The following is a 26,133-nucleotide window of genomic DNA, read 5'->3' on the forward strand; positions in this document are numbered from 1 at the left end:
TGTGATAAAACTTAAATCCAGAGTTATTTTTTTAAAATGTGTTTACATCCCTGTTAGTGAGCATTTCTCGTTTGCCAAGATAATCCATCCACCTGACAGGTGTGGCATATCAAGAAGCTGATTAAACAGCTTGATCATTACACAGGTGCACCTTGTGCTGGGGGCAATAAAAGGCAACTATAAAATGTGCAGTTTTGTCACACAATACAATGCAATTGGCATGCTGACTGCAGGAATGTCCACCAGAGCTATTGCCAGAGAATGTAATGTTAATTGCTCTACCATAAGCCGCCTGCAACATTGTTTTAGAGAATTTGGCAGTATGTCCAACCGGCCTCACAACCGCAGACCACGCCAGCCAGGACTTCCACATCCAGCTTCTTCACCTGCGGGATCGTCTGACACCAGCCACTCGGACAGCTGATGACCCACTGTGGGTTTGAAAAACCGAAGAATTTCTGCACAAACTGTCAGAAACTTGTCGTCCTCACCAGGGTCTTCATCTGACTGCAGTTCGGCATCGTAACCGACTTCAGTGGCCAAATGCTCACCTTCGATGGCCACTGGCACGCTGGAGAAGTGTGCACTTCACGAATGAATCCCGGTTTCAACTGTACTGGGCAGATGGCAGACAGCCTGTATGGCATCGTGTGGGCAATAGGTTTGCTGATGCCAACGTTGTGAACAGAGTGCCCCATGGTGGCAGTGGGGTTATGGTACAGGCAGGCATTAGCTACGAAAAACGAACACAATTGCATTTTATCTAGGCAATTTGAATGCACAGATACCGTAACGAGATCCTGAGGCCAATTGTCGTGCCATTCATCCATCACCTCATGTTTCAGCATGATAATGCACGGCCCCATGTCGCAAGGATCTGTACACAATTCCTGGAAGTTGAAAATGTCCCAGTTCTTCCATAGCCTGCATACTCACCAGACATGTCACCCATTGAGCATGTTTGGGATGCTCTGAATCGATGTGTACAACAGCATGTTGCAATTCCCGCCAATATCCAGAAACTTTGCACAACCATTGAAGAGGAGTGGGACAACATTCCACAGGCCACAATCAACAGCCGGATCAACTCTATGCGAAGGAGATGTGTTGCGCTGCATGAGGCAAATGGTGGTCACACCAGATACTGACTGGTTTTCTGATCCACGCTGCTACTTTTTTTTCAGGTATCTGTGACCAACAGATGCATATCTGTATTCCCAGTAATGTGAAATCCATAAATTAGGGCATAATTAATTTATTTCAATTGACTGATTTCCTTATATGAACTGTAACTCAGTAAAGTCTTTGAAATTGTTGCATGTTGCATTTATATTTTTGTTCAGTGTATTATGCAGTTAAATTTTTTATTAGTGAAATAATGGTTAAATAAATACACTCATTGAGAGCGGACTCAGTAAGCTTAGTGGGTAAGAGCGTTGTGCCAGTAAACTAAAGGTCGCTGGTTCTAATCCCCGAGCCAACTAGGTGAAAAATCTGTCGATGTGCCCTTAAGCAAGGAACTTAACCCTAATTGCTCCTGCAAGTCGCTCTGGATAAGAGCGTCTGCTAAATGACTAAAATGTAAATGTATTAATCAGTTACCATGTGGGCCCCCTACCGCCTCTCCTCCCCCATCTGATGATTAGCAGAGCAGCAGAAGGCAGCAGCAGGCTGGTTCCAGAGTGGTGCAGCGGTCTAAGGCACTGCATCGCAGTGCTAGAGGTGTCAATACAGACCCGGGTTTGATCCCGGGCTGTATCGTGATCGGGAGTCCCATAGGGTGGAGCACAATTGGCCCAGCATCGTCCGGGTTAGGGGAGGGTTTGGCCGCAGGGGCTTTACAAGTAAGCCGTCATTGTAAATAAGAATTTGTTCTTAACTGACTTGCCTAGTTAAATAATGGTTAAATAAATACACTCATTGAGAGTGGGCTCCTCCTGTGGTTGGCGGTTGCCAAAAAAAAAATCACAAATATAGAAACTACATAGATAACATACCGCTCTGGAAATAATTAAGAGACCACTGCAAAAATATACATTTCTCTGGTTTTACTATTTATAGGTATGTGTTTGGGTGAAATTAACATTTTTGTTTTATTCTATAAACTACTGACAACATTTCTCCCAAATTCCAAACAAAAATATTGTCATTTAGAGCATTTATTTGCAGAAAATGACAACTGGTCAAAATAACAAAAAAGATGCAGTGTTGTCAGACCTCGAATAATGCAAAGAAAATAAGTTAATGTTCATTTTTCCACAGGGTGGTCCTCTGTAGCTCAGCTGGTAGAGCACGGTGCTTGTAACGCCAAGGTAGTGGGTTCGATCCCCGGGACCACCCATACAAAAAAATTTATGCACGCATGACTGTAAGTCGCTTTGGATAAAAGCGTCTGCTAAATGGCATATTATTTATTATTATTATTATTTTTAAACAACACAATACTAATGTTTTAACTTAGGAAGAGTTCAGAAATTAATATTTGGTGGAATAACCCTGATTTTCAATCACAGCTTTCATGCGTCTTGGCATGCTCTCCACCAGTCTTTCACATTGATGTTGGGTGACATTATGCCACTCCTGGCGCAAAAATTCAAGCAGCTCGGCTTTGTTTGATGGCTTGTGACCATCCATCTTCCTCTTGATCACATTCCAGAAGTTTTCAATGGGATTCAGGTCTGGAGATTAGGATGGCCATGACAGGGTCTTGATCTGGTGGTCCTCCATCCACACCTTGACTGACCTGGCTGTGTGGCATGGCGCATTGTCCTGCTGGAAAAACCATTCCTCAGAGTTGGGGACCAATGTCAGAGCAAAAGGAAGCAAGTTTTCTTCCAGGACAACCTTGTACGTGGCTTGATTCATGCGTCCTTCACAAAGACAAATCTGCCCGATTCCAGCCTTGTTGAAGCACCCCCAGATCATCACTGATCCTCCACCAAATTTCACAGTGAGTGCGAGACACTGTGGCTTGTAGGCCTCTCCAGGTCTCCGTCTAACCATTAGACGACCAGGTGTTGGGGCAAAGCTGAAAATTGGACTCATCAGAGAAGATGACCTTACTCCAGTCCTCTACGGTCCAATCCTTATGGTCTTATGCAAACCTCAGTCTGGCTCTTCTTTGCTTCTCATTGATGAAGGTTTTTTTTCTAGCTTTGCACAACTTCAGCCCAGCCCCTAGGAGCCTGTTTCGAACCGTCCTCGCCGTGCACTTCACCCCAGCTGCCGTTTGCCATTCTTTTTGTAGGTCACTTGATGTCATCCTACGGTTGTTGAGTGACATTCAAATTAGTTGGCGGTCATCCCGGTCAGTAGAGAGTCGTTTTCGCCCTCTGCCGGTCTGTAGCTTTGCTGTCCCCAATATCTGCTGCTTGACCTTGTTCTTATGAACCGCCGTCTTTTAAATTTTAAGGATGGAAGCAACCTGACGCTCACTGTATCCCTCTGCCAGTAAAGCCAGAATTTAACCCTTCTTTTCCTCACTCAAAACTTTCCTTTTCAACTCTTTTGGCATGGTCACTAGTTATTTTTTGATTAATATTACTTTTGAGGTACTATTAGCACTGTTTTTGCCATCCAGCTGGTCCTATTACAAGAGGAAAGTGATGACCACAGCAGTGGTTTTTATACTTTTCCTCGTTAAATAAGATTTGGTTCAGATGATCACCTAATCAGTACATAATTCAGTAGAATGTGGTGTGCCTGTGTTGGAATTCAACAGACACTGGAATGGAATGGCTGTCATACATGTAGAGATGCAGATTTAAGAACAATTTGCAGTGATCTCTTAATTTTTTCCAGAGCTGTATATTGTATATATAATATACATTTCCTTTATCATTAAAAAATGAATTTTTTTGTTGATGGTTTTTAAAAAGATGTTCATACAAACTAGAGCTCATTCTGCAAAGAAAATTTTTGCAAATTTATTAAAAATAAAAAACAGAAATACCTTATTTACATAAGTATTCAAACCACAGCCTGGACAAAGTGTAAGTAGTTAGGACTATTTGTTTTTGATAATTCAGTTAATTATCAGTTAATTATTACATGAATTCAGGCTTTCGTTCATTAGACCTTAAGCAGGCCATATGAAGTGTAAAACGGTGCGGCTGGTAAAAGGTTATGTAGCCTTATTTTTGCCGTCTACAGTGCATTCGGAAAGTATTTAGATCCCTTGACTTTTTCCACATTTTGTTACGTTACAGCCGTATTCTAAAATTGATGAGAAAAAAAAAATCCCTGTCATTAATCTACACACAATACTCCATAATGACAAAGCAAACACAGGTTTTTAGACATTTTAGCTAAATTATAAAAAATCTAAAACTGAAATATCACATTTACATAAGTATTCAGACCCTTTACTCAGTACTTTGTTGAAGCACCTTTGGCAGTGAATACAGCCTCGAGTCTTCTTGGGTATGACGCTACAAGCTTGACACACATGTATTTGGCGAGTTTCTCCCATTCTTCTCTGCAGATCCTCTCAAGCTATGCCATGATGGATGGGGTGCGCCGCTGCACAGCTATTTTCAGGTCTCTCCAGAGATGTTCGATCGGGTTCAAGTCCGGGCTCTGGCTGGGCCACTCAAGGACATTCAGAGACTTGTCCCGAAGCCACTACTGCGTTGTGTTGGCTGTGTGCTTAGGGTTGTTGTCCTGTTGGAAGGTGAACCTTCGCCCCAGTCTTAAGTCCCGAGCGCTCTGGAGCAAGTTTTCATCAGGATCGCTCTGTATTTTGCTCCGTTCATCTTTCCCTCGACCCTGACTAGTCTCCCAGTCCCTGCCACTGAAAAACATCCCCACAGCATGATGATGCTGCCACCACCATGCTTCACCGTAGGGATGGCGCCAGGTTTCCTCCAGACATGACGCTTGGCATTCAGGCCAAAGAGTTCAAACTTGGTTTCATCAGACTAGAGAATCTTGTTTCTCATGGTCTGAGAGTCTTTAGCTGCCTTTTGGCAAACTCCAAGTGGGCTGTTATGTGCCTTTTACTGAGGAGTGGCTTCCGTCTGGCCACTCTACCATAGCCTGATTGGTGGAGTGCTGCAGAGATGGTTTCCTTCTGGAAGGTTCTCCCATCTATACAGAGGAACTCTGGAGCTCTGTCAGAGTAACCATCGGGTTCTTGGTTACCTCCCTGACCAAGGCCTTCTCCCCCGATTGCTCTAGGAAGAGTCTTGGTGGTTCCAAACTTCTTCCATTTAAGAATGATGGAGGCCACTGTGTTCTTGGGGACCTTCAATGCTGCAGACATTTTTTGGTACACTTCCCCAGATCTGTGCCTCGACACAATCCTGTCTCGGAGCTCTACAGACAATTCCTTCGACCTCTTGGCTGGGTTTTTGACATGCACTGTCAACTGTTGGACCTTATATAGACAGGTGTGTGCCTTTCCAAATCATGTCCAATCAATTGAATTTACCACAAGTGGACTCCAATCAAGTTGTAGAAACATCTCATGGAAGATCAATGGTAACAGGATGCACCTGAGCTCAATTTCGAGTCTCATAGGAAAGGGTCTGAATACTTATTTCTGTTTTTTATTTTTACTAAATTTGCAAAACTTTGGAAAAACTTGTTTTCGCTTCATCATTATGGGGTATTGTGTGTAGATTGATGAGGAACATTTGTATTAAATTAAATATGGCTGTAACGTAACATAATGTGGAAAAAGTCAAGGGGTCTGAATACTTTCCGAATGCACTGTACACAATTATTATCCTTTACGGTTATGACGGTTATTTTATGTTCATGAAGGTCTTCAGCCATAACCTTCCGTTACACAGTTAGGCCTATACGGTAATTGTGCCAGCCCTAGTGACACGCATTACACCCCCCTTACCATCGCCCCACCTCTCCTGTCCTCCAAAGCTAATACCCCTATGGCACCACCCCAACCCCACCCTCCTGTTCTTCCCTTCCTTCCAAACTAATACCCCTGTGACACCATCCACCCTGTCTCCCCACCCAGCTCATACCCACGTGACTGGCTACCCCAAAGTCAGCTAATGCCCCCAGTCTGCCAAGTCAGGGTCACCTCACCTCTCTTTACCCCCTGTTGTGACACCCTCACCAATGAATCCCCTCCGCCTCAAATATCATGCTCTACGTGCTACAACCCTGTAATAGTACAGGGCCCACTCCTGTCTCAAATCCCAAACAAGCTGAAGCCCGAAAGGGGCCACTGCTCCTAGCCTGGGTGCCAGTCTGTTTCTGCCTTAGTCAACTTGTCAATGTTTTATTTGGTAAGTTGACAATTTGGCATGCTTGAATGCTTGAATGAAGAAACGGTCAGGATCAGGCCTAGATGACCTAAGCCAATACCACCACAACATGAAGCACCTTGGCACCACCAGTCACTGTGTGTCCCTTATGTCACCATGTCACCCTGACAGACACCTCCCTAGGGTGGGTTACTCTGTGGCCAGAAAACACACACACAGGAGATGGCTGCCTTCGTCTCCCGTCCCGCATTTAACCAGTTTGAGCAAAGTTTATCTATCCGCTGTTAATCATTGCCTACCGTCTGGCACACCCTGGGCTGAGCCGCGCGTACACACACAGAAACATACACATAGACACACACAAACAAACAGAAACAAGACAGACACACACTACCGGCCTCCAAATGACTGGGCCTCTCCCTCCACAGAGCTGTGCTCACAACCATTAGGCCTACTGAAGCTGCTGCTGCCCTGCATAGGAATGTGTAATAGGCCCTGCTTATAGATTACACCTTCAGAGCTGGCCTAATCCATGCCATGCACACACACACACACATATACAGAGGCGTATACAAGCCAAACTCGCACACAGACACACACACACAGAGAGAGAGACGCATACCCGCAGACGAGCACACACACAAAGACGCACGCTTGCACACACACAAACACACAGGAAAAGGAGTGTGGTCTGTATCTCTTGTGTAGCACTGACGAGTGACGACATCCGATTCATGTTTCATTACAGCATGAAACTGTCAATCATCATAATAAGGCAACTACACTGACTACAGATATGATAAGAAATGGATTTGTGTCATGCTTAGAGAAAAACAATAACTGAGGCCAAAAGAAATGCGGAGGCATCTCAGAGATAATGCATCATTTTTGTCAACATGATGATAGATCAGTAGGCTATCTATTTAATTTGTAATGCATAATGAAACCCTTATTGATATTGCTGTTGAAGGATAACGATCTTGTGAATGATGAAAAGTCTTGACACCCCAGACAAGCTTGAAGGATGGGTTTCCTTTCCTGTCCCTGGTTGAGGCTGAATATTTGTCTTGCACTCTGACCCTTTGCTACTGTACCTGACGGCTGTACCAAAACATTTACAGCAGGCTTCCAAATGATGTGAAGTTCTGTGCACGAGATGCGGCAGGCCGGATGCGTGTACAGTGTCGCTCGAGGCAATAGGCCTACACCTGGCTCGTTCCCTGGGTTGGGATGTGAGCGAGCGCTACTGTCCCTTTAAGGAACTAAGACGTGTCCTACTAGCTCATAGAGATAGATAGAGATCTCATCTTTGTATCTGTGCCATTATGGGGGCTGTGGAGGCATGGGCAGCACCATTGAGTCCGTCTCCATTTTGAAGAAGTCATTTTTCTTATTTTGTGTTTGAAAAAAGTGTAAAGCTAATATTGGTGATTTACCACCACCTGCAGTACTGGAGTCCACAACCAAATATTGTGTCACGCATCTATTGTGACCACTAGATGGCAGTGATATAGCTTAAAGCCATAGTCAACCCAATTTGAAGAAGAAGACAATGCTCTGATCATTATCTGATCTCTCCCAACCCATAGGAATCCTCACCCAGTTGAATCGTCGAAGCCCTCAATGGCAATGTCCATGCTAAAAGGGGTTATACCCATCTTGAGATCTCTATCTATCTCTATGTACTAGCTGCAGTTCCTGCGTTTCCTTCCTGCCTCATTCGCTCACATAGATCACAGTGCACTTTAAAAAACCTGGACCCCAAAGCTCGCAGAGAGAGGGAATGAGAGAGAGAGACAGTTACCCGAGAAGGCATGTATAGTTAACCCGTTCCAGTCATTTGCATGCACGTTAATTGTTAACGTTTACAGAGGAGAGAACAGTTACTAAGAGAGAGGGAGAGAGAGGCAACATCACTGTCTGCGGTCGATTGTCGGAGCTATCAAACCTCTTTCTTTGCTGTGAAAGATGCCAGAGTTTGGCTTCTTGGAAGTAGCCTACGGCAAAAGTCTCCTCCATTGCAAAAATACTGAATCTTAGTTGTCGATTCCTCCGTTGCAACAATACTGAATCTTAGGAGTCGATTCCTAGCAGAATCGAAGCTTGACACCCAGAAATGGGAGTCGACACCGGGAGTCGAGGAATCGATTCGACTCTCCACCTCTAGCTCTCAGTAGCCTGCGTCAGTCACCTAGCTAGCTAGCATGCTATTATTATCAGTACCGTTGCCTAGTAGTTGGTCAACTACCAAGCTAACTGAATGTAACAGTCAAGCTTCCTGCATATGCCTTCCCCCTTGTAAGACACTCTCCAATTCTTTAAATTGGCACATGTTGAACTGACAATGTAAACTCATTTAAATTTCTGCCGATAGCAGTTTGCTGGACAGGGCAAAGTCAATAATGGTCAAGACAGACTTACTTTCTTGCTTCGAGTCTCGGTGTGCATCTCGGTAGCTAGGGTGCAGCGCTGAAGGGGTGGAGTAGAGGGGGGGTCGATCGGGTGGGGTGAATTTGAATAATAGTAATCTTTTTGGCAGTTTTCCACCTTTCGAATCAATTTGCTATTTGGGAGAAAGTTGTATTGTTTGCCTCTTCGGATATTATTTTAGATCATATCCACGGCGTCGACTATTCCTCTTTCCTTCACCAGTAAAGTCTCTCTCTCTCTCGGTGTGTTGTTGCCGTGTACAGGGTTGGGCTCTCTCTCTTCGTTTCTCCTCCGCCTCTCCCTGCTTGTGACCCCACCCTGCGTCTCCACCCCTCAACCCTGTCAATCAGAAACTGAGCAGCCAGCCACAGACCAGACCTACCCGAGCCTGCAGCAACGCCAAACTATCCCACAAAACCACACACTAAATGTGCATGCATTTCGCCGTCATAGCTTCTGTAAAGGCACACACACACACACACACATGTCAACCTAATGATGTAAAGTAAGTTGTAGCGGATGTCTATGAGGCAAATTGATATGGCACACCTGAATATTGCAATGTCTCTTATTAACTAACTTGGAACATGTATTCAATGCAACTCAAGAAAGACCGGTCCAAAAATACATTAATTAATGTGTTATTACATTCTGAACATTCTGTAAATGCTGGTGTAAGGGGAGGGGAGGATGGCTTCTCAACCACACCCTCTGTCATGACGTGGGAAGGGTGTGGTCTCTGTCATGACGTCAGAAGGGTGTGGTTCCTAGAAAATCTTTTTCTTAAAGGGATAGTGTAGGTGCCCAAATTACTACTGTACATTTATGATCAGTACAGTGCCAATATTATCTATAATAGAAGATATTGACCAGTATGAAAACAAATGAAAATGTTTTGACATCTTTTCCTAAAAAATATCTACATTCTGGGAGCCCTTTCACAACAAAACATGTGTTAAAAAGGTGTCCTCCAATATTGTATAGCCTATTCATCCTCTACTTTATAGGTATTCATAAGATGACTATTAGGTAAATGTGTCATTAAGATGAATTCTCACTTCACAACTGTTTTATCAACAAGCATTTCGCTACATCCGCAATAACATCTGCTAAATATGTATATGTGACCAGTACAATTTTGATTTGATTAGATTTGATTTGAGTGTTGATCCAACATAGTTGTTTCAACCACATTGTCTATGGTTTCAACAGCTAAAATTATATTACAATTCTATTACTGTCAATGCTGACAATACATAACTGAACAACGTTTTTTCCTTTTAGTGCAACAACTGGAAACATTTCAGGATCTGGCTTAACCTACCTTTGTAGACTTTCTACACTAAACCTAAGGCACAGCTATGTGAGAATGGCTTCTGTCCTCAAATTCTCTTCCATTAACTCACTTTAAATGCCATTATTATAGATTGAACGATAATTCCCTCTGGAGTCTGTGAAATTGAGCTATCAGAATTTCACTACATTTCCCATAATTCCGCGCTGTGTCCCAAACTCCTCCTACAGGAGAACAAAACGGAAACATGCGACGGTAAACAACGTTCTCTGCTGACAAGCTCACATTAAATTGATTTACTGCGTTTTTTAAAACAGTTTACTCTGTGATATGCATGCATATATGAAGTGTTTATATAATCGTGTAGCCAATAGCTGTCTGTCACCAGAATTACTAACATTGTGTAGCTGGAATGCGATGCACTAACGTTAGCTAGTTAGCTACTCTAATGATAGCAGCCCCTTTGAAATGGGTTGCTAAAAACAGGTGGATATTTAATGAAAATGTATAGAGTAATGTGTATGAGACCAATGCATATACTTTTTGCTTGCTTGTTTGTTTGTTTGTGTTTGTGTGTGTGTGTGTGTGTGTGTGTGTGTGTGTGTGTGTGTGTGTGTTTGTGTTTGTGTGTGTGTGTGTGTGTGTGTGTGTGTGTGTGTGTGTGTGTGTGTGTGTGTGTGTTACAGTATGACCTGTCATATGTGTGAAGAACAGGAGACAGAGGGACAGAGACCGATCCACAGTCTCCTCCTACAGCAGCTAGACACGGACGTCAATATAGACAGGTGAGCCTCCACACACACAGACAATTACAATAGCATCAACCACACAGTTTACATACAATAGTAATAAATAATAATAATTTGATTTGGATTTCTATAGCTCTTTTCTACCAACTTAAAGCTCAAAGTGCTTTACATAGTAGTGGAGACACTCACCTCATCCAACTGTTTCTTTTCTGATACAGCATTACAATAGCAAGTTTGCAACAGCCACACTATTTACATATTCTTAGTATTCCCTAGGTCTGGACTGACCTCAGAGGAGGGTCTACATTCCCCAGTGCATTCCAGTACATTTCACCAAAGGACAGCCAGCCAATGATTTGTCAACGTCTAGACACATGAACTTGTCAACTCACTGCATAATTTGACTTAACCCAACCCATGAATTAAACAATGGCTGAAAGTCAGAGAATAATATGAGAATTCCTCAACTCTCATATTTTACCTGATCGACTCTTGTATTTCACCTGAAACGAGCAAGGCATAAGAACTAAATGATTAAGTATTGCTGCTCCCAAAACGAAATGTCATTATGTACTTTCTACATGAATTGTCATTCTCTACATTCAGACCACATTCAGAGAGACTACATAGACTTAGAGACCTCTCATGTGTTGTCCCAGATGTGTTGTCAAGAGGAAGTGTTTTGCCCCTGCAGCGTTGTACAAGCCTTTGGGGATAGGCTGCCTGGGTGAGGGGTATATCCCAGTTCCAGGCTCACCAGGACGGGGGGAGGGAGCTGGCCAGTCTTAGGGAGCTGGGGCTCACAGACCTGGAGATAGAACTGTGGTTCCCCAGAGACCAGCCAGATAACACTGAGAAGGTGAATGTTCTTTATTTATATAGTTATGCCATTTACTACCAGGGACAGTACAGTTGGACACCCGCAAAGGAGGAATAATGGGTAATAATAGTGAAGAGAAGGTGATTGTTGCTTCCCAGACAGTGGGCAAAACTGGTTGAAATGATGTCTCTACAACCAGATTGTAATAACCAGTTCTGCCCACTGGTTTTGCCAGCTGCTGGATATACTGCTGGATATAATGACAATATGTTTTATGTATAGAGACAATGTGTGTGGTTGTGGTTATCAATTACACCTCCTGAGAAGGAATACAGAGCCTGTATTTAAAGAAAACAATGTCAAAAAGTTAGTGATATTGACTGACTGATCAACTATGAGTGTGTTGTCAGACACGAAAACCTCTTGGTGGTGTAGCCTGATATTGATTTTCTGACTCAGGCATCCATCCAAACTGTAAGAGATGAGGGTGTAACTTTCCTCAACTATATTTACTTCAATACTTACTCATAAAAGGATGCTATTATTATTCCACCTGTATTACCGGTTAGTCTCATTGAGATAAAATCTATTTTCACTCCAATCAACATGGTCAATTAGGCAGCTGTGTGTGTGTGGTTCAGGGCCGTGGGGTGTGTGCTACAGGCAGCCATGTTGTGTGTTCTGTCCTACAGGGTCACAGGGTGTGTGTGCCCCCGGGGAGTGGCAGCAGCGTCTGCAGGTGATCCAGGACAAGATGGCGGCTCGGGCAGAGCTCATGTCCAATCCACAGCGCTTCTCAGCCAGCCGACCCCTGTCCCGCAGAGAGATGGAGATTGAGAAGGCCCTGTTCCATGGCAATGACCGCCTGGGCTTCCTCACTGCACTCTATCACCAAGGTGGGAGGATGTTATACAATGCTAAGTGTCTGGTCGTTCGCACTGCAACTTCCATAGACCAAGAGGTTAGAAAGCCTGAAGGAGTTAGAACGAAAATTAGTTTTGGAGGAGTTTGAACAAGTCCTATGTGTGTTGGAAGTGTCTTTCAAATTCCTTGCAAAGACACAATAGGAGTTGGGGGCTGGGCTTGGACCGGACACTGCAGCTAACAGACTGGCTCTTGCGGATTTCAGGGAAGGGAAGTAAAATGTCTTAAGATGTTTTATTTTGAATGACCATCACTGTGGTTTTGTGGTATGTATTTTGTGTATATGTTGTATGTTTTGTGTTGTTGTTGTTGGTGACTGTCATGTATTGAAAATATAAAGTAAAATGTTTAAAAGAAAGAAAGGAATTCAGCTGTCCATCGTCCTGTTTGTCATTTGCAATATTGCAATCTGACAGTAAGCAATTACCCTGTAACTACCTAGTAAGTAGGCTACAAGCTGTCATGGAGTACTAACACTTATGTGCTCACGTTTTTGGTATTTTCCCTTAGAGGAAGATACCTCTAAGACCAGCAGGGGGCATCCTCCTCAGACCTCCTGGACTCTGTACAGAGATGTCCTTAGTGACAGGAGAAAACGCACATCTGTGTCTATCATCTGTATCAGAGAACTCTGAACTGAAAACCACAGGAGACTCATCTCATGCCTCAGCCCAGACCTCAAATTGAGTAAGACCAATCACAGCGCTCATGGAAAAGCACTGACCAATCATAAGTCCAGCCTGACTGTAAATCTGTCATTTATCAAATCAAATCACATTTTTATATGTCACATGCTTCGTAGACAACAGGTGTAGACTAACAGTGAAATGCTAACTTACGGGTCGATTTCCAACAATGCAGAGTTAAAGATAAAATAAAAATAGAGACACGAGGAATAAAAAGACAGTGGGCTATTTACAGGGAATACCAGTACCGAGTTGATGTGCAGGGGTACGAGGTAATTGAGGTAGCTATGTGCTGTATATATAGGTAGGGGTAAAGTGACTAGGCAACTAGATAGATAGTAGCAGCAGCGTATGTGTGAAAGTGTGTGTGAGTGTGTGGCGTCAGTATGCATGTGTGTGCATGTTATGTGTGTGTGGGCGTATGTAGTGTGTGTGTGTTGGGGTGTCAGTGTAAGTATGTGTGAGTGTGTGGGTAGAGTCCAGTGTGTGTGTATAGTCAGTGCAAGAGAGTTGGTGCAAAAAAGGGTAAATGCAGGTAGTCCGGGTAACCATTTGATTAGCTATTTAGCGGTCTTGTTTAGAAGTCTTATGGCTTGGCGGTAGAAACTGTTTTGGGTCCTGTAGGTTCCAGACTTGGTGCATTGGTACCGCTTGCCATGCGGTAGCAGAGAGAACAGTATGTGGCTTGGGTGGCTGGAGTCTTTGCCAATTTTTTGGGCCTTCCTCTAATACGCCTAATATAGAGATCCTGGATGGCAGGGAGCTCGGCCCCAGTGATATACTGGGCAGTACGCACTACCCTCTGTAGTGCCTTGCGGTCGGATGTCAAGCAGTTTCCATACCATGCAGTGATGCAACCGGTCAAGACACTCTTGATGGTGCAGCTGTATAACTTTTTGAGGATCTGAGGGCCCATGCCAAATCTTTTCTGAGGGGGAAGAGGCGTTGTCGTGCCCTCTTCACGACTGTGTTGGTGTGTTTGGACCATGATATATCCTTAGTGAGATGGACCGAGGAACTTGAAGCTCTCCACTACAGCCCCGTTGATGTGAATGGGGGCGTGCTCGGCCCTCCGTTACCTGTAGTCCACAATCAGCTCCTTTGTCTTACTGACGTTGAGGGAGAGGTTGTTGTCCTAGCAAACGTAATAATGGTGTTAGAGTCGTGCGCGGCCACACAGTCATGGGTGAACAGGGAGTACAGGAGGGGACTAAGCACACACCCCTGAGGGGCCCCCGTGTTGAGGGTCAGTGTGGCGGATGTGTTGTTGTCTACCCTCACCACCTGGGGGCGGCACGTCAGGAAGTCCAGGATCCAGTTGCAGAGGGAGGTGTTCAGTCCCAGGGACCTTAGCATAGTGATGAGCTTTGAGGGGCACTATGGTGTTGAACGCTGAGCTGTAGTCAATGAACAGCATTCTCACATACGTGTTCCTTTTGTCCAAGTGGGATAGGGCAGTGTGGAGTGCAATAGAGGTTGCGTCATCTGTGGATCTGTTGGGGTGGTATGCGAATTGGAGTGGGTCCAGGATGTCTGGGATGATGGTGTTGATGTGAGCCATAACCAGCCTTTCAAAGCATTTCATGGCTATAGATATGAGTGCTACTGGGCGATAGTCATTTAGACTGGTTACCTTGGCGTTCTTGGGCAAAGTAACTATGGTGGTCTGCTTAAAACATAAAGGTATTACAGACTGGGTCAGGGAGAGGTTGAAAATGTCAGTGAAGATATTTGCCAGCTGGTCAGCTCATGCTCTGAGTACGCGCCCTGGTAATCCGTCTGGCCCTGCGGCCTTGTGTTAACCTGTTTAATGGTCTTACTCACATCGGCTACGGAGACCATGATCACACAGTTGTCCAAGACAGCTGGTGCTCTCACGCATGGTTCAGTGTTGCTTGCCTCGAAGAGAGCATAGAAAGCATTTTGTTTGTCAGGTAGGCCCGTGTCACTGGGGAGCTAATGGCTGGGTTTACCTTTGTAATCTGTGATAGTTTGCAAGCCCTGCCACATCCGACGAGCGTCACAGCCGGTGTAGTAGGATTTGATCTTAGTTCTGTATTAACACTTTGCCTGTTTGATGGTTCGTCAGAGGGCGTAGCGGGATTAAGAGGCCGGATCAAGGACTCTGACCAATGGAAAGAGCGGGACTCAAGCGATTGGCAGCTCCAAAGAGGATCAACGTGAGCCAGCCAATCGGTAGCCTGTGTGGTGTGACAAAGGCGGGGTCTGGTGATGGTCCGGAGATAGGTAGAGGTTCCCATTAGCTGCTGCCAAGGCAGCAGCTAATCTTCCTGGGGTCCAGCAAAATTAAGGCAGTTATACAATTTTTAAAACTACAATAAATTCACAGATTTCACAACACACTGTGAAACACACATATTCCACCACTACCACATATCTACAATACAAAATCCATGTGTACGTGTGTGTATGTTATCATGTGTGTGTATGCATGTGTCTGTGCCTATGTTTGTGTTGCTTCACAGTCCCCGCTGTTCCATAAGGTGTATTTCTATCTGGGTTTAAAAAAAAATCTAATTTAACTGCTTGCATCAGTTACTTGATGTGGAATAGAGTTCCATGTAGTCATGGCTCTATGTAGTACTGTGCGCCTCCCATAGTCTGACCTCTTGTGGCATGTCTTGTGGGGTATGCATGGGTATCCAAACAGACAGCTCGGTGCATTCAACATGTCATTACCTCTCATAAATATAAGTAGTGATGAAGTCCATCTCTCCTTCACTTTGAGCCAGGAGAGGAGACATGCATATTATTGATGTTAGCTCTCTGTAGAGCCAATTGCAATTTTCCTGAGTCCCTTTTTGTGGCGCCTGACCACACGACTGAACAGTAGTCCAGGTGCGACAAAACTAGGGCCTGTAGGACCTGCCTTGTTGATAGTGCTGTTAAGAAGGTAGACAGACTTCTCCCCATCTTAGCTACTGTTGTATCAATATGTTTTGACCATGACAGTTTACAATCCAGTGTTACTCCAAGCAGTTTAGTCACCTCAACTTGCTCAATTTCCACATTATTTATTACAAGATTTAGTCGAGGTTTAGTGAATGATTTGTCCCAAATACAATGCTTTTAGTTTTAGAAATATTTAGGACTAACTTATTGCTATCCACCCACTCTGAAACTAACTGCAGCTCTTTGTTAAGTGTTGCAGTCATTTCAGTTGCTGTAGGAGCTGACGTGTATAGTGTTGAGTCATCTGCATACATAGACACACTGGCTTTACTCAAAGCCAGTGGCATGTTGTCAGTAAAGTAGGGGGCCTAGACAGCTGCCCTGGGGAATTCCTGATTCTACCTGGATTATGTTGGAGAGGCTTCCATTAAAGAACACCCTCTGTGTTCTGTTAGACAGGTAACTCTTTATCCACAATATAGCAGTGGGTGTAAAGCCATAAAATATATGTTTTTCCAGCACCAGACTATGATCGATAATGTCAAAAGCCGCACTGAAGTCTAACAAAACAGCCCCCACAATCTTTTTATCATCAATTTCTCTCAGCCAATCATCAGTCATTTGTGTCAGTGCTGTGCTTGTTGAATGTCCTTCCCTATAAGCATGCTGAAAGTCTGATATCAATTTGTTTACTGTAAAATATCATTGTATCTGGTCAAACACCATTTTTTCTAAAAGTTTACTAAGGGTTGGTAACAGGCTGATTGGTCTGCTATTTGATCCAGTAAAGGGGGCTTTACTATTCTTAGGTAGCTGAATGACTTTTGCTTCCCTCCAGGCCTGGGGGCACACACTTTATAGTAGGCTTAAATTGAAAAAATGGCAAATAGGAGTGGCATTATCGTCCGCTATTATCCTCAGTAATTTTCCATCCAAGTTCTCAGACCCCGGTGGCTTGTCATTGTTGATAGACAACAATAATGTTTTCACCTCTTCCACACTGACTTTATGGAATTCAGAATTGCAATGCTTATCTTTCATAATTTGGTCAGATATACTTAGATGTGTAGTGTCAGCGCTTGTTCCTGGCATGTCATGCCTACATTTGCTAATCTTGCCAATGAAAAAAATCATTAAAGTAGTTGGCAATATCATTTGGTTTTGTGATGAATGAGCCATCTGATTCAATGAATGATGGAGCTGAGTTTGCTTTTTTTCCCAAAATGTCATTTAAGGTGCTCCAAAGCTTTTTACTATCATTCTTTGTCATTTATCTTTGTTTCATAGTGGAGTTTCTTCTTTTTATTCAGTTTAGTCACATGATTTCTCAATTTGCAATACGTTTGCCAATCGGTTGTGCAGCCAGACTTATTTGCCATTCCATTTGCCTCATCCCTCTCAACCGTACCATTTTTAAATTCCTCATCAACCCACGGGGATTTAACAGTTTTTACAGTCATTTTCTTAATGGGTGCATGCTTATTAGTAACTGGAATAAGCAATTTCATAAATGTGTCAAGTGCAGCGACTGTTTGCTCCTCATTACACACCACGGACCAACAAATATTATTTTACATCAACAACATAGGAATCACTACAAAACTTATTGTATGACCTCCTATACACTATATTAGGCCCAGCCTTTGGAACTTTGGTTTTCCTAGATATGGCATTGAATATTAGGCCCAGCCTTTGGAACTTTGGTTTTCCTAGATATGGCTACTATATTGTAATCACTACTTCTGATGGATTTGGATACTGCTTTTAAGCACATTTCTGCAGCATTAGTAAAGATGTGATCAATACATGTTGATGATTTAATTCATGTGCTGTTTGTAACTATCCAGAAAATATACCTGTCTGTTGATATCACATACATTATCAAGCATTTCACACGTTATCCAGATACTGACTTAGCACTTGGTGGTCTATTGCAGCTTCCCACAAGAATGGGCTTTAGGTGAGGCAGATGAACCTGTAGCCATATTACTTCAACAGTATTTAACATGAGATCCTCTCTAAGCTTTACAGGAATGTGGTTCTGAATATAAACAGCAACACCTCCACCATTGGCATTTCTGTCTTTTCTGTAAATGTTATAACCTTGTATTGCTACCACTGTATCATCAAAGGTATTATCTAAGTGAGTTTCAGAGATTGTCAGAATATGAATGTCATTTGTTACTAGCAAATTATTGATTTCATGAACAGTCCCCTGTAGCTTAGTTGGTAGAGCATGGCTCTTGCAACGCCATGGTTGTGTGTTCGTTTCCCACGGGGGGCCAGTATGAAAAATGTATGCACTCACTAACTGTAAGTTGCTCTGGATAAGAGCGTCTGCTAAATGACTAAAATGTAAAATGTAATTAACCTTGTTTCTTAAGCTACATATGTTAACGTGGGCTATTTTTAACACTTTTCTGGGATGCTTGATTATCTTTCTTGCTTTACTGGGAAGCTTAGCAGAGGTAGACATACTCAGGTTACAGTGGGGGGGAAAAGTATTTAGTCAGCCACCAATTGTGCAAGTTCTCCCACTTAAAAATATGAGAGAGGCCTGTAATTTTCATCATAGGTACACATCAACTATGACAGACAAAATGAGAAAAGAAATCCAGAAAATCACATTGTAGGATTTTTTATGAATTTATTTGCAAATTATGGTGGAAAATAAGTATTTGGTCAAAAACAAAAGTTTCTCAATACTTTGTTATATACCCTTTGTTGGCAATGACACAGGTCAAACGTTTTCTGTAAGTGTTCACAAGGTTTTCACACACTGTTGCTGGTATTTTGGCCCATTCCTCCATGCAGATCTCCTCTAGAGCAGTGATGTTTTGGGGCTGTCGCTGGACAACACGGACTTTCAACTCCCTCCAAAGATTTTCTATGGGGTTGAGATCTGGAGACTGGCTAGGCCACTCCAGGATCTTGAAATGCTTCTTACGAAGCCACTCCTTCGTTGCCCGGGCGGTGTGTTTGGGATCATTGTCATGCTGAAAGACCCAGCCACGTTTCATCTTCAATGCCCTTGCTGATGGAAGGAGGTTTTCACTCAAAATCTCACGATACATGGCCCCATTCATTCTTTCCTTTACACGGATCAGTCGTCCTGGTCCCTTTGCAGAAAAACAGCCCCAAAGCATGATGTTTCCACCCCCATGCTTCACAGTAGGTATGGTGTTCTTTGGATGCAACTCAGCATTCTTTGTCCTCCAAACACGACGAGTTGAGTTTTTACCAAAAAGTTCTATTTTGGTTTCATCTGACCATATGACATTCTCCCAATCCTCTTCTGGATCATCCAAATGCACTCTAGCAAACTTCAGACGGGCCTGGACATGTACTGGCTTAAGCAGGGGGCCACGTCTGGCACTGCAGGATTTGAGTCCCTGGCGGCGTAGTGTGTTACTGATGGTAGGCTTTGTTACTTTGGTCCCAGCTCTCTGCAGGTCATTCACTAGGTCCCCCCCGTGTGGTTCTGGGATTTTTGCTCACCGTTCTTGTGATCATTTTGACCCCACAGGGTGAGATCTTGCGTGGAGCCCCAGATCGAGGGAGGTTATCAGTGGTCTTGTATGTCTTCCATTTCCTAATAATTGCTCCCACAGTTGATTTCTTCAAACCAAGCTGCTTACCTATTGCAGATTCAGTCTTCCCAGCCTGGTGCAGGTCTACAATTTTGTTTCTGGTGTCCTTTGACAGCTCTTTGGTCTTGGCCATAGTGGAGTTTGGAGTGTGACTGTTTGAGGTTGTGGACAGGTGTCTTTTATACTGATAACAAGTTCAAACAGGTGCCATTAATACAGGTAACGAGTGGAGGACAGAGGAGCCTCTTAAAGAAGAAGTTACAGGTCTGTGAGAGCCAGAAATCTTGCTTGTTTGTAGGTGACCAAATACTTATTTTCCACCATAATTTGCAAATAAATTCATTAAAAATCCTACAATGTGATTTTCTTGGAGGGAGTTGAAAGTCTGTGTTGCCCAGCGACAGCCCCAAAACATCACTGCTCTAGAGGAGATCTGCATGGAGGAATGGGCCAAAATACCAGCAACAGTGTGTGAAAACCTTGTGAACACTTACAGAAAACGTTTGACCTGTGTCATTGCCAACAAAGGGTATATAACAAAGTATTGAGAAACTTTTGTTATTGACCAAATACTTATTTTCCACCATAATTTGCAAATAAATTCATAAAAAATCCTACAATGTGATTTTTTGGATTTTTTTTTCTCATTTTGTCTGTCATAGTTGACGTGTACCTATGATGAAAATTACAGGCCTCTCTCATCTTTTTAAGTGGGAGAACTTGCACAATTGGTGGCTGACTAAATACTTTTTTTCCCCACTGTATTTTTATTAGTGCAGGGTGAGCTGCATACAGTGGACTTCCTACTAGGGCACACCACCTCAGAGCTAACAGTATAAATCTGGTTCATAGGCACATGATTACTGCATACAATAGCTGTAGGATCAGTAGAGGCATTCAGGGCAGTTAGAGGGACATACATTAGGTTACTTACATTGTGTCAACCAACACCCCTGGTATAATGTAAATTTGCTGAAGCATTATGACAATTTAGCGTCACAATGGTAGGGATTAACTGAGCTGGTCTTGGGTCATTGATAAGTCATTGTCTCAACGCAGGCTTATAATGCTGTGAAAGGATCCAGGAACCCAAATGAATGTTACATGTCTGATATATCAGCCTGGTCTCATAGACTAGACGTAACATAGTAAATGTAAACCCAGGACACTGAAATTAGTATGATATGTTACGTTTGGTATGGTTACATAAGACAGATGGTTACTTAAGGCAAAAACGAATCACGGACAGCTTTAGCATATTAGCTCATTAGCAACTACTTACTGCTTTTTAGCTACTTTGCAACTGCTTAGCATGTTAGCTAACCATTCCCCTAACCTTAACTGTTTAATCTAACTCCTAAACTTAACTCTAACCCCTAACCTAGCTAACTTTAGCCATGTTATGTCATATCCTATAGTGGTATAACCATAGAATTAGGAATTATAATGCTTATTTCATAGTAATAATCATTAATTAAATAGTCATTTAATGTGATCTCTATAGGGTATAAAATATGATTTTCTAGACACTGAAACGCCCCAGAGAGCCCTGGAGATAGTGAATGGGTACTGGTTGCTAGGGAAATCTCTGGTGATTGAGTTTGGCCGAGAGCGGCGGGTTGAGAATAAACCGAAAAGGGAGGAGGAGAAAAGGAGGATGTAGTGATCTCTGACCCTCTGTAGACTCTACAGCCTCAACACAGGCTGAGTCGTTAATAAGAGACAGACAACTGATGTCAAAGGAGGAGAGTGGTAGGTACTACTCAACTCAATGACTGAGGTTTGACATTTCTGGTCATTGTGCAATTTGTTGTGTGAAGGTCAATTAAAAACAAATGTGGTTTTATTTGTATTTTTGTCCTGGATGTTAGTGGATTTTATGTGTTATCGCTTTGGCTGTGTTTGAAATGTGAGTTATATAAACCCAACATGGGTTTCAGTTCTCTTTGACTATTGGTCGGTTTTCATTCTGAGTGAGTGTCATTCCTCTGGTGGTCACTAGACGTCACTATACCTCACTGCTCATTATGAGTGGTTTTGCCTTGCACTCACTGACCTGTACCCTATAATCTGCATTTGGAACCTGTTTTGCTTCAGTCTTCATGTATGACTGTAGAGGGCAGAGTTGCCACTTGAGAGAGTTGTAGAGGAGATCTTTCCATGGTATTCCTCTCTCCTTTCCCACAGAGCAAGGAGCCTTTTTCTTCTCATGTTGAAATGATAATGGTCAGAAAAGGTACACATTTTTCTTCTCATGTCGAAATGATAATGGTCAGAAAATGTAGATATATGACTAGTTGAGTCCTGACTAGTAGGCCATATTTTAAAACTCAGTGGAAAGATAAGCTTGGTGTTTCACCCCTTGATTGAAGTGAAGTTCGTACACAAAATGATCTAGGAGGATTATCAACTACCGGTCCCAGGGAGCGGGAATAGACTGAAATGCAACTGTATGTACTGAGGAGAGAATGTGTGTTAGGTTGTGTTTGTTTTTCCCACCAGCAGAAGTGTGTGTTAAACCATGCACAATACTGCTCAATCAAGGTTAAAGTCCAGGGATGTCAGTTGTACAGCATTCTTTTTAGAGGTCGTTTTAGGGGTCATTGAACCCCACATACAGTTACATTGCTTTCCCACCAATACAAGGAAACAGCGGTCTTGTCTGTTTACTGTATACCTTTGGACAACAGCCAAAGTGACCTGTCTTCAAATCATCTGTCAAATCACCTCAACCTCCCCAAGGACCTCACTCTGACCACCAACACCGAAACTAACTACTTATCGATTAGAGGGGAGTTTGTCTTTGTTGCTTGTTTTGGGTTTATTTGCGCCCATCTTTCCTTGTTTGTCTTTCATCATCGTTCATGGTTCATCTGTTTGGGAATGGGATGGGACATAAGGGTCCCTCTACAGCAGAGATACATTAGATGACATTCAGGTTAATCAGCCGTCATTGGGCTTCATCTGTAATAAACTGAAAATGATTGACAGTTCTAATGTTTGAAGATCTAAAAAATATTTTATTTCGTTTTCTTTACTATTTTGACTGCAAAACATCTTTGGGAAATAGAAGTTCTGTTTAGAAAGTGTTGCAATTATTTGTAAACCGGTCTTAATATGAAAAAAACTATATATAAAAAAAAAACTATCAGTAGTGTTAAATCACATTAAACATTCTGCAAAAGAGAAGAAAGCATTTTGACTTTCAAATCAATGATTATTAATCAAAAGAAACATGCAATATTAGCTAACAGTCATTGATAATGAACATTTAATGATTTAAATCCACAATAGTATAAGCAAGGGGAGGGGGGGTTCTGCTAAGCTAACATATGGAATTGTTTTAAGATGGTCATACCAAGGATCATTTAGTTATTTGATTTCGGACCCCTTTAGGTATAAAAACACATTTATTTTATATATTTCTTAATGAAACATTTCATTTGGCCTTACTGCTATTAGCCCATAGAAACGCATTGAATAACAGATTCATACATGGAAAAACAGAGTAAAAAAAGAAAATCAAAAGGACGTTTGTTTTAAAGTGTCTGTCCTGTATCTGAGAGATATAAGACAGATCAGGAAATTATTATATGTATTGTTTACCAATATTTAACACATTTTCTGGGGTACTAAGCTACCATTATATACTTCCATTCATGTTTTAAACTGGTACCGGCCTGCCTTCAGACGAGGCTTGTGGGTGTCCTAGAGCAAAAAAATAGAGGGGTTATATTAGTGTGGTGAATATTGTGATGGTGAATATTTTATTATGCCCATTTAGATTTCTGCGTGGGCGCGGACATCAGCTCTAGGGTGAAAAGGTATAAAAGAAAGTGTGTCCTAAAACCCTATTTGGCTGTGTGATACCGTACTGCAGTTGGTGACCCAGTGGACCTTACTGAAGAGGCTGGCACAGCATGCAGTGCAAGGTCACTGGGTTTTACTGAGTGTGTGTTTACTTTCAAGAGCCCTTATCTGCACATGGAGCGAACACTTCAGAGTAATCGCATCAAGACAGATGTTGCTGCAATAAATCAATTTTCAATAGTAAATCTATCAAAACATCCATAAAACATGTTTCAGAGTTGGAGCTTCACGCTCAGTTCGTTCAGTCACTACAGTGCTGTATGCATGGTCAAGCAGTACAAGTCTCTGATTTCCATTGTGAGGAGCAAAAGTCTTCATATACAGTAGTGTGGCACTGAAAGTCCCATGATCAATTCATTGTGAAAGAGAACACACACAGTTACCTTAGCACGTAGTTGGGGTTGTCATTCTCTGCACCATATACTGTATGGAAGAGACAGCTTGGTGTGTGTGTAAATGTTAACATTGGTCTCAACACGATCAGACATACCCGGTGACATCGTAGCCCGCCGCAGGGTTGCGGCGTGGGTCTTTCTTGGCCCCCTGGGCGGGGGTGCTGGACTGGGTAGTAGTGCTGGTGTGACTCCTCGCCAGGGTCGCTGCCTTGGTGGCAGCGTTCACCCCCATCTGGAGCGTTGGGTTCCTATAGGTCTGTGAGCTGGTCCTGACCCCCCCAGTGGCTACCCCCATGCCTGTGGCTGGGTAGGGGTACCCTCCGCCGTGTCTCCTCCCTCCATGGCGCCCCACATCCTGCTTCTCGCAGCAGGAGACACACAGCAGCCCCCCGCCCAGCATGGAGAGCAGAGCGGCGGCCAGCCCCACGTACAGACAGTCCCCCAGCTCGTATTTCAGGCTGCTGGGCAGGTTGGGTTGGTAGAAGGTCTGGACCACCTCGTGGGTCGTCCACGACACCGGGATCAGAGCCAGGAACCCCGCGGTGAGGAAGAGGCCTCCCCCAGTACCGGCCACTCTGCCTTTAGCCGCCGAGCCCTCCATGCAGATGGTGCACTGCATGCCCACGGTGGAGATGGCGATGGCCAGGACAGAAAAGACCACAGAGACCACCATCAGGGCCCGCGAGGCCTGGAGGTCTGAGGGTAAGGCCAGCATGGAGTTGTAGGTCTCACACTGGAAGGCTCCGGTGCTCTGGTAGACACACTCCATCCAGAGGCCCTTCATATTGCCGACGGCAGTGACGATGTTGGGCCCAATGTGGGCAGATGTCCGCCAGTAGGGAAGCACTGTGGACACCAGGGTACCCAGCATGCCTAGCAGACCCATGAAGAAACCCATCAGTTCTAGAGCGGCTGACGCCATGGCTGTGGTGGGACTGATGATGATGATGAACCCTCTTGCTGCTGTTTCAGTTAACTCCAGCTCTCCGTCCTTTTAACTCATACACTCACTGGTCATCCTTCCCCACACTAACACAAACACTACACTCTCTTCTACTACAAACACGACTGTTATGACAGCACTGTTGCCTGTTACAATCCTCTAAACACGCTGCTCTCTCTTTGACTGTAACTGGCCATAGAACCAGTTCCAATCCTGTGGTAACTCCTTACTCTCTCTCTCTCAGACACATACTGGTTAGCAAAGACTGACCTACCGACTGGCTGGTAACTTGATTGAAACCATGTTCCTCACCATAACACTCCGTAGCCACTCTCCAGACCCTCCAGATGGAGTGTTACACTAGCTTGCTACGACTGTGATAAGAATTCTGGCTTTTGATGAATGATGTTCTCTCGCTCTCAATTCTTGTTCTACTCTACAGTCTCAATCCTGACTTTTGTCTTTTTTTGTCTCTTTCCTCCTCTCTCTAGGTCTCTCTACGGCTCAGTATATTATGCCTCTCTCGTTGTTTTTGTGAACCCACCATCAAACTAACCTATCAGGTCCTTCACCTCTCCATGTACACAGACACACACACACACACTGACATCCCCATTGGCACAGTGGGTTAAACATTCATTCAGCCATCAGTCATCTCTCTCACAGAACAGACCTTTGGTACACGGTCCAGGCTACAACAAGGCCAGCTGATGGACAGGCCAAGCTAGAGAGAGCAGCATCTCTCCTGTATCTTCGCCAAACACTTCTATGGAACTAAGGGTAAACAAGGGAAATAAATATTAAGTAAGGGAGAGTAAGGGACAGATCAAATTTAGCAATATTGACCTCAACCCTAAAACAAATCCCATAGCTATAATGTTACATTATGGATTAAAATATCATTAACACACACACACACACACGTACCGTCACAAAATCCCTGTGTCTGGTTGAGAGATGTCAATGTTATTCCTTAATGGAGACATACAAGTGTGTGTTCATACTAGGCCTAAGTGTGTATGAGACCTGACGCTCTGTTCCTAATCTGTATTAATCTGTGCTCACATGTCACCAACAGCATAATGGGATTAGCATATAATCCAGCCACTCTTTCAGTGGAGCAGATACAAAGAGGGTGGGGGAGAGAGGGAGAGGTCCAAGGTCCAAATGCACCAGAAACACTACATGATTATTAAGAGCAGAGTCTATATGGGTATACTGTACCAACCATAGAATTAGAATACATTATATTTCTATGGTAACAACATGGCCAAACTTGTGGTCTC

At 43.4% G+C, this 26,133-nt stretch overlaps 3 protein-coding genes across 5 annotated transcripts in view; 1 reads left to right on the forward strand and 2 right to left on the reverse strand.

Moving 5' to 3' along the window:
* klf8 (Kruppel-like factor 8) overlaps positions 1-9,195 on the reverse strand; it is an 80,434-nt gene extending 71,239 nt beyond the window's left edge. For both annotated transcript variants that reach the window (XM_041894573.2, XM_041894571.2), the window contains exon 1: positions 8,655-9,195. In XM_041894573.2, the coding sequence (XP_041750507.1) occupies positions 8,655-8,681 (27 nt within the window). In that variant the 5' untranslated portion in view covers positions 8,682-9,195. The remainder of the gene's footprint in view (positions 1-8,654) is intronic.
* Positions 9,196-10,177: 982 nt separating this feature from the next.
* Positions 10,178-21,568, forward strand: LOC121578940 (RNA-binding protein 41). The gene is made up of 5 exons (XM_041893235.2): positions 10,178-10,212; positions 10,644-10,742; positions 11,366-11,433; positions 12,219-12,532; positions 21,144-21,568. The coding sequence occupies exons 1-5, from the start codon at positions 10,205-10,207 to the stop codon at positions 21,300-21,302; spliced, it is 648 nt and encodes a 215-aa protein (XP_041749169.1). The 5' UTR covers positions 10,178-10,204; the 3' UTR covers positions 21,303-21,568.
* A 1,545-nt stretch (positions 21,569-23,113) lies between these two features.
* On the reverse strand, positions 23,114-25,911 carry cldn2 (claudin 2). 2 transcript variants are annotated; one of them, XM_041894575.2, is made up of 3 exons: positions 25,775-25,911; positions 24,000-25,621; positions 23,114-23,347 (listed from the first exon to the last, which is right to left on the reverse strand). In XM_041894575.2, the coding sequence occupies exons 2-3, from the start codon at positions 24,824-24,826 to the stop codon at positions 23,326-23,328; spliced, it is 849 nt and encodes a 282-aa protein (XP_041750509.1). In that variant the 5' UTR covers positions 24,827-25,621; positions 25,775-25,911; the 3' UTR covers positions 23,114-23,325. The 2 variants fall into 2 exon arrangements, with proteins under 2 accessions (XP_041750509.1, XP_041750510.1); XM_041894576.2 differs by having other exon boundaries at positions 24,000-25,911.
* Between the last annotated feature and the right edge of the window lie 222 nt (positions 25,912-26,133).

This window comes from Coregonus clupeaformis, chromosome 13 (genome assembly GCF_020615455.1).
Source record: "Coregonus clupeaformis isolate EN_2021a chromosome 13, ASM2061545v1, whole genome shotgun sequence".
Lineage (NCBI taxonomy): Eukaryota > Metazoa > Chordata > Actinopteri > Salmoniformes > Salmonidae > Coregonus > Coregonus clupeaformis.

Coding starts and splice junctions, on each gene's coding strand:
- LOC121578940 (XM_041893235.2), top strand. Junction 10,743..11,365: donor ACGGACGTCAATATAGACAG/GTGAGCCTCCAC, acceptor GTGTTGTCCCAG/ATGTGTTGTCAAGAGGAAGT. Junction 12,533..21,143: donor CGAAAATTAGTTTTGGAGGA/GTTTGAACAAGT, acceptor TGATCTCTATAG/GGTATAAAATATGATTTTCT.
- cldn2 (XM_041894575.2), bottom strand. CDS start 24,826: ATGGCGTCAGCCGCTCTAGAACTGATGGGTTTCTTCATGGGTCTGCTA. Junction 23,348..23,999: donor GCGGGCTACGATGTCACCGG/GTATGTCTGATC, acceptor TTTTTGCTCTAG/GACACCCACAAGCCTCGTCT.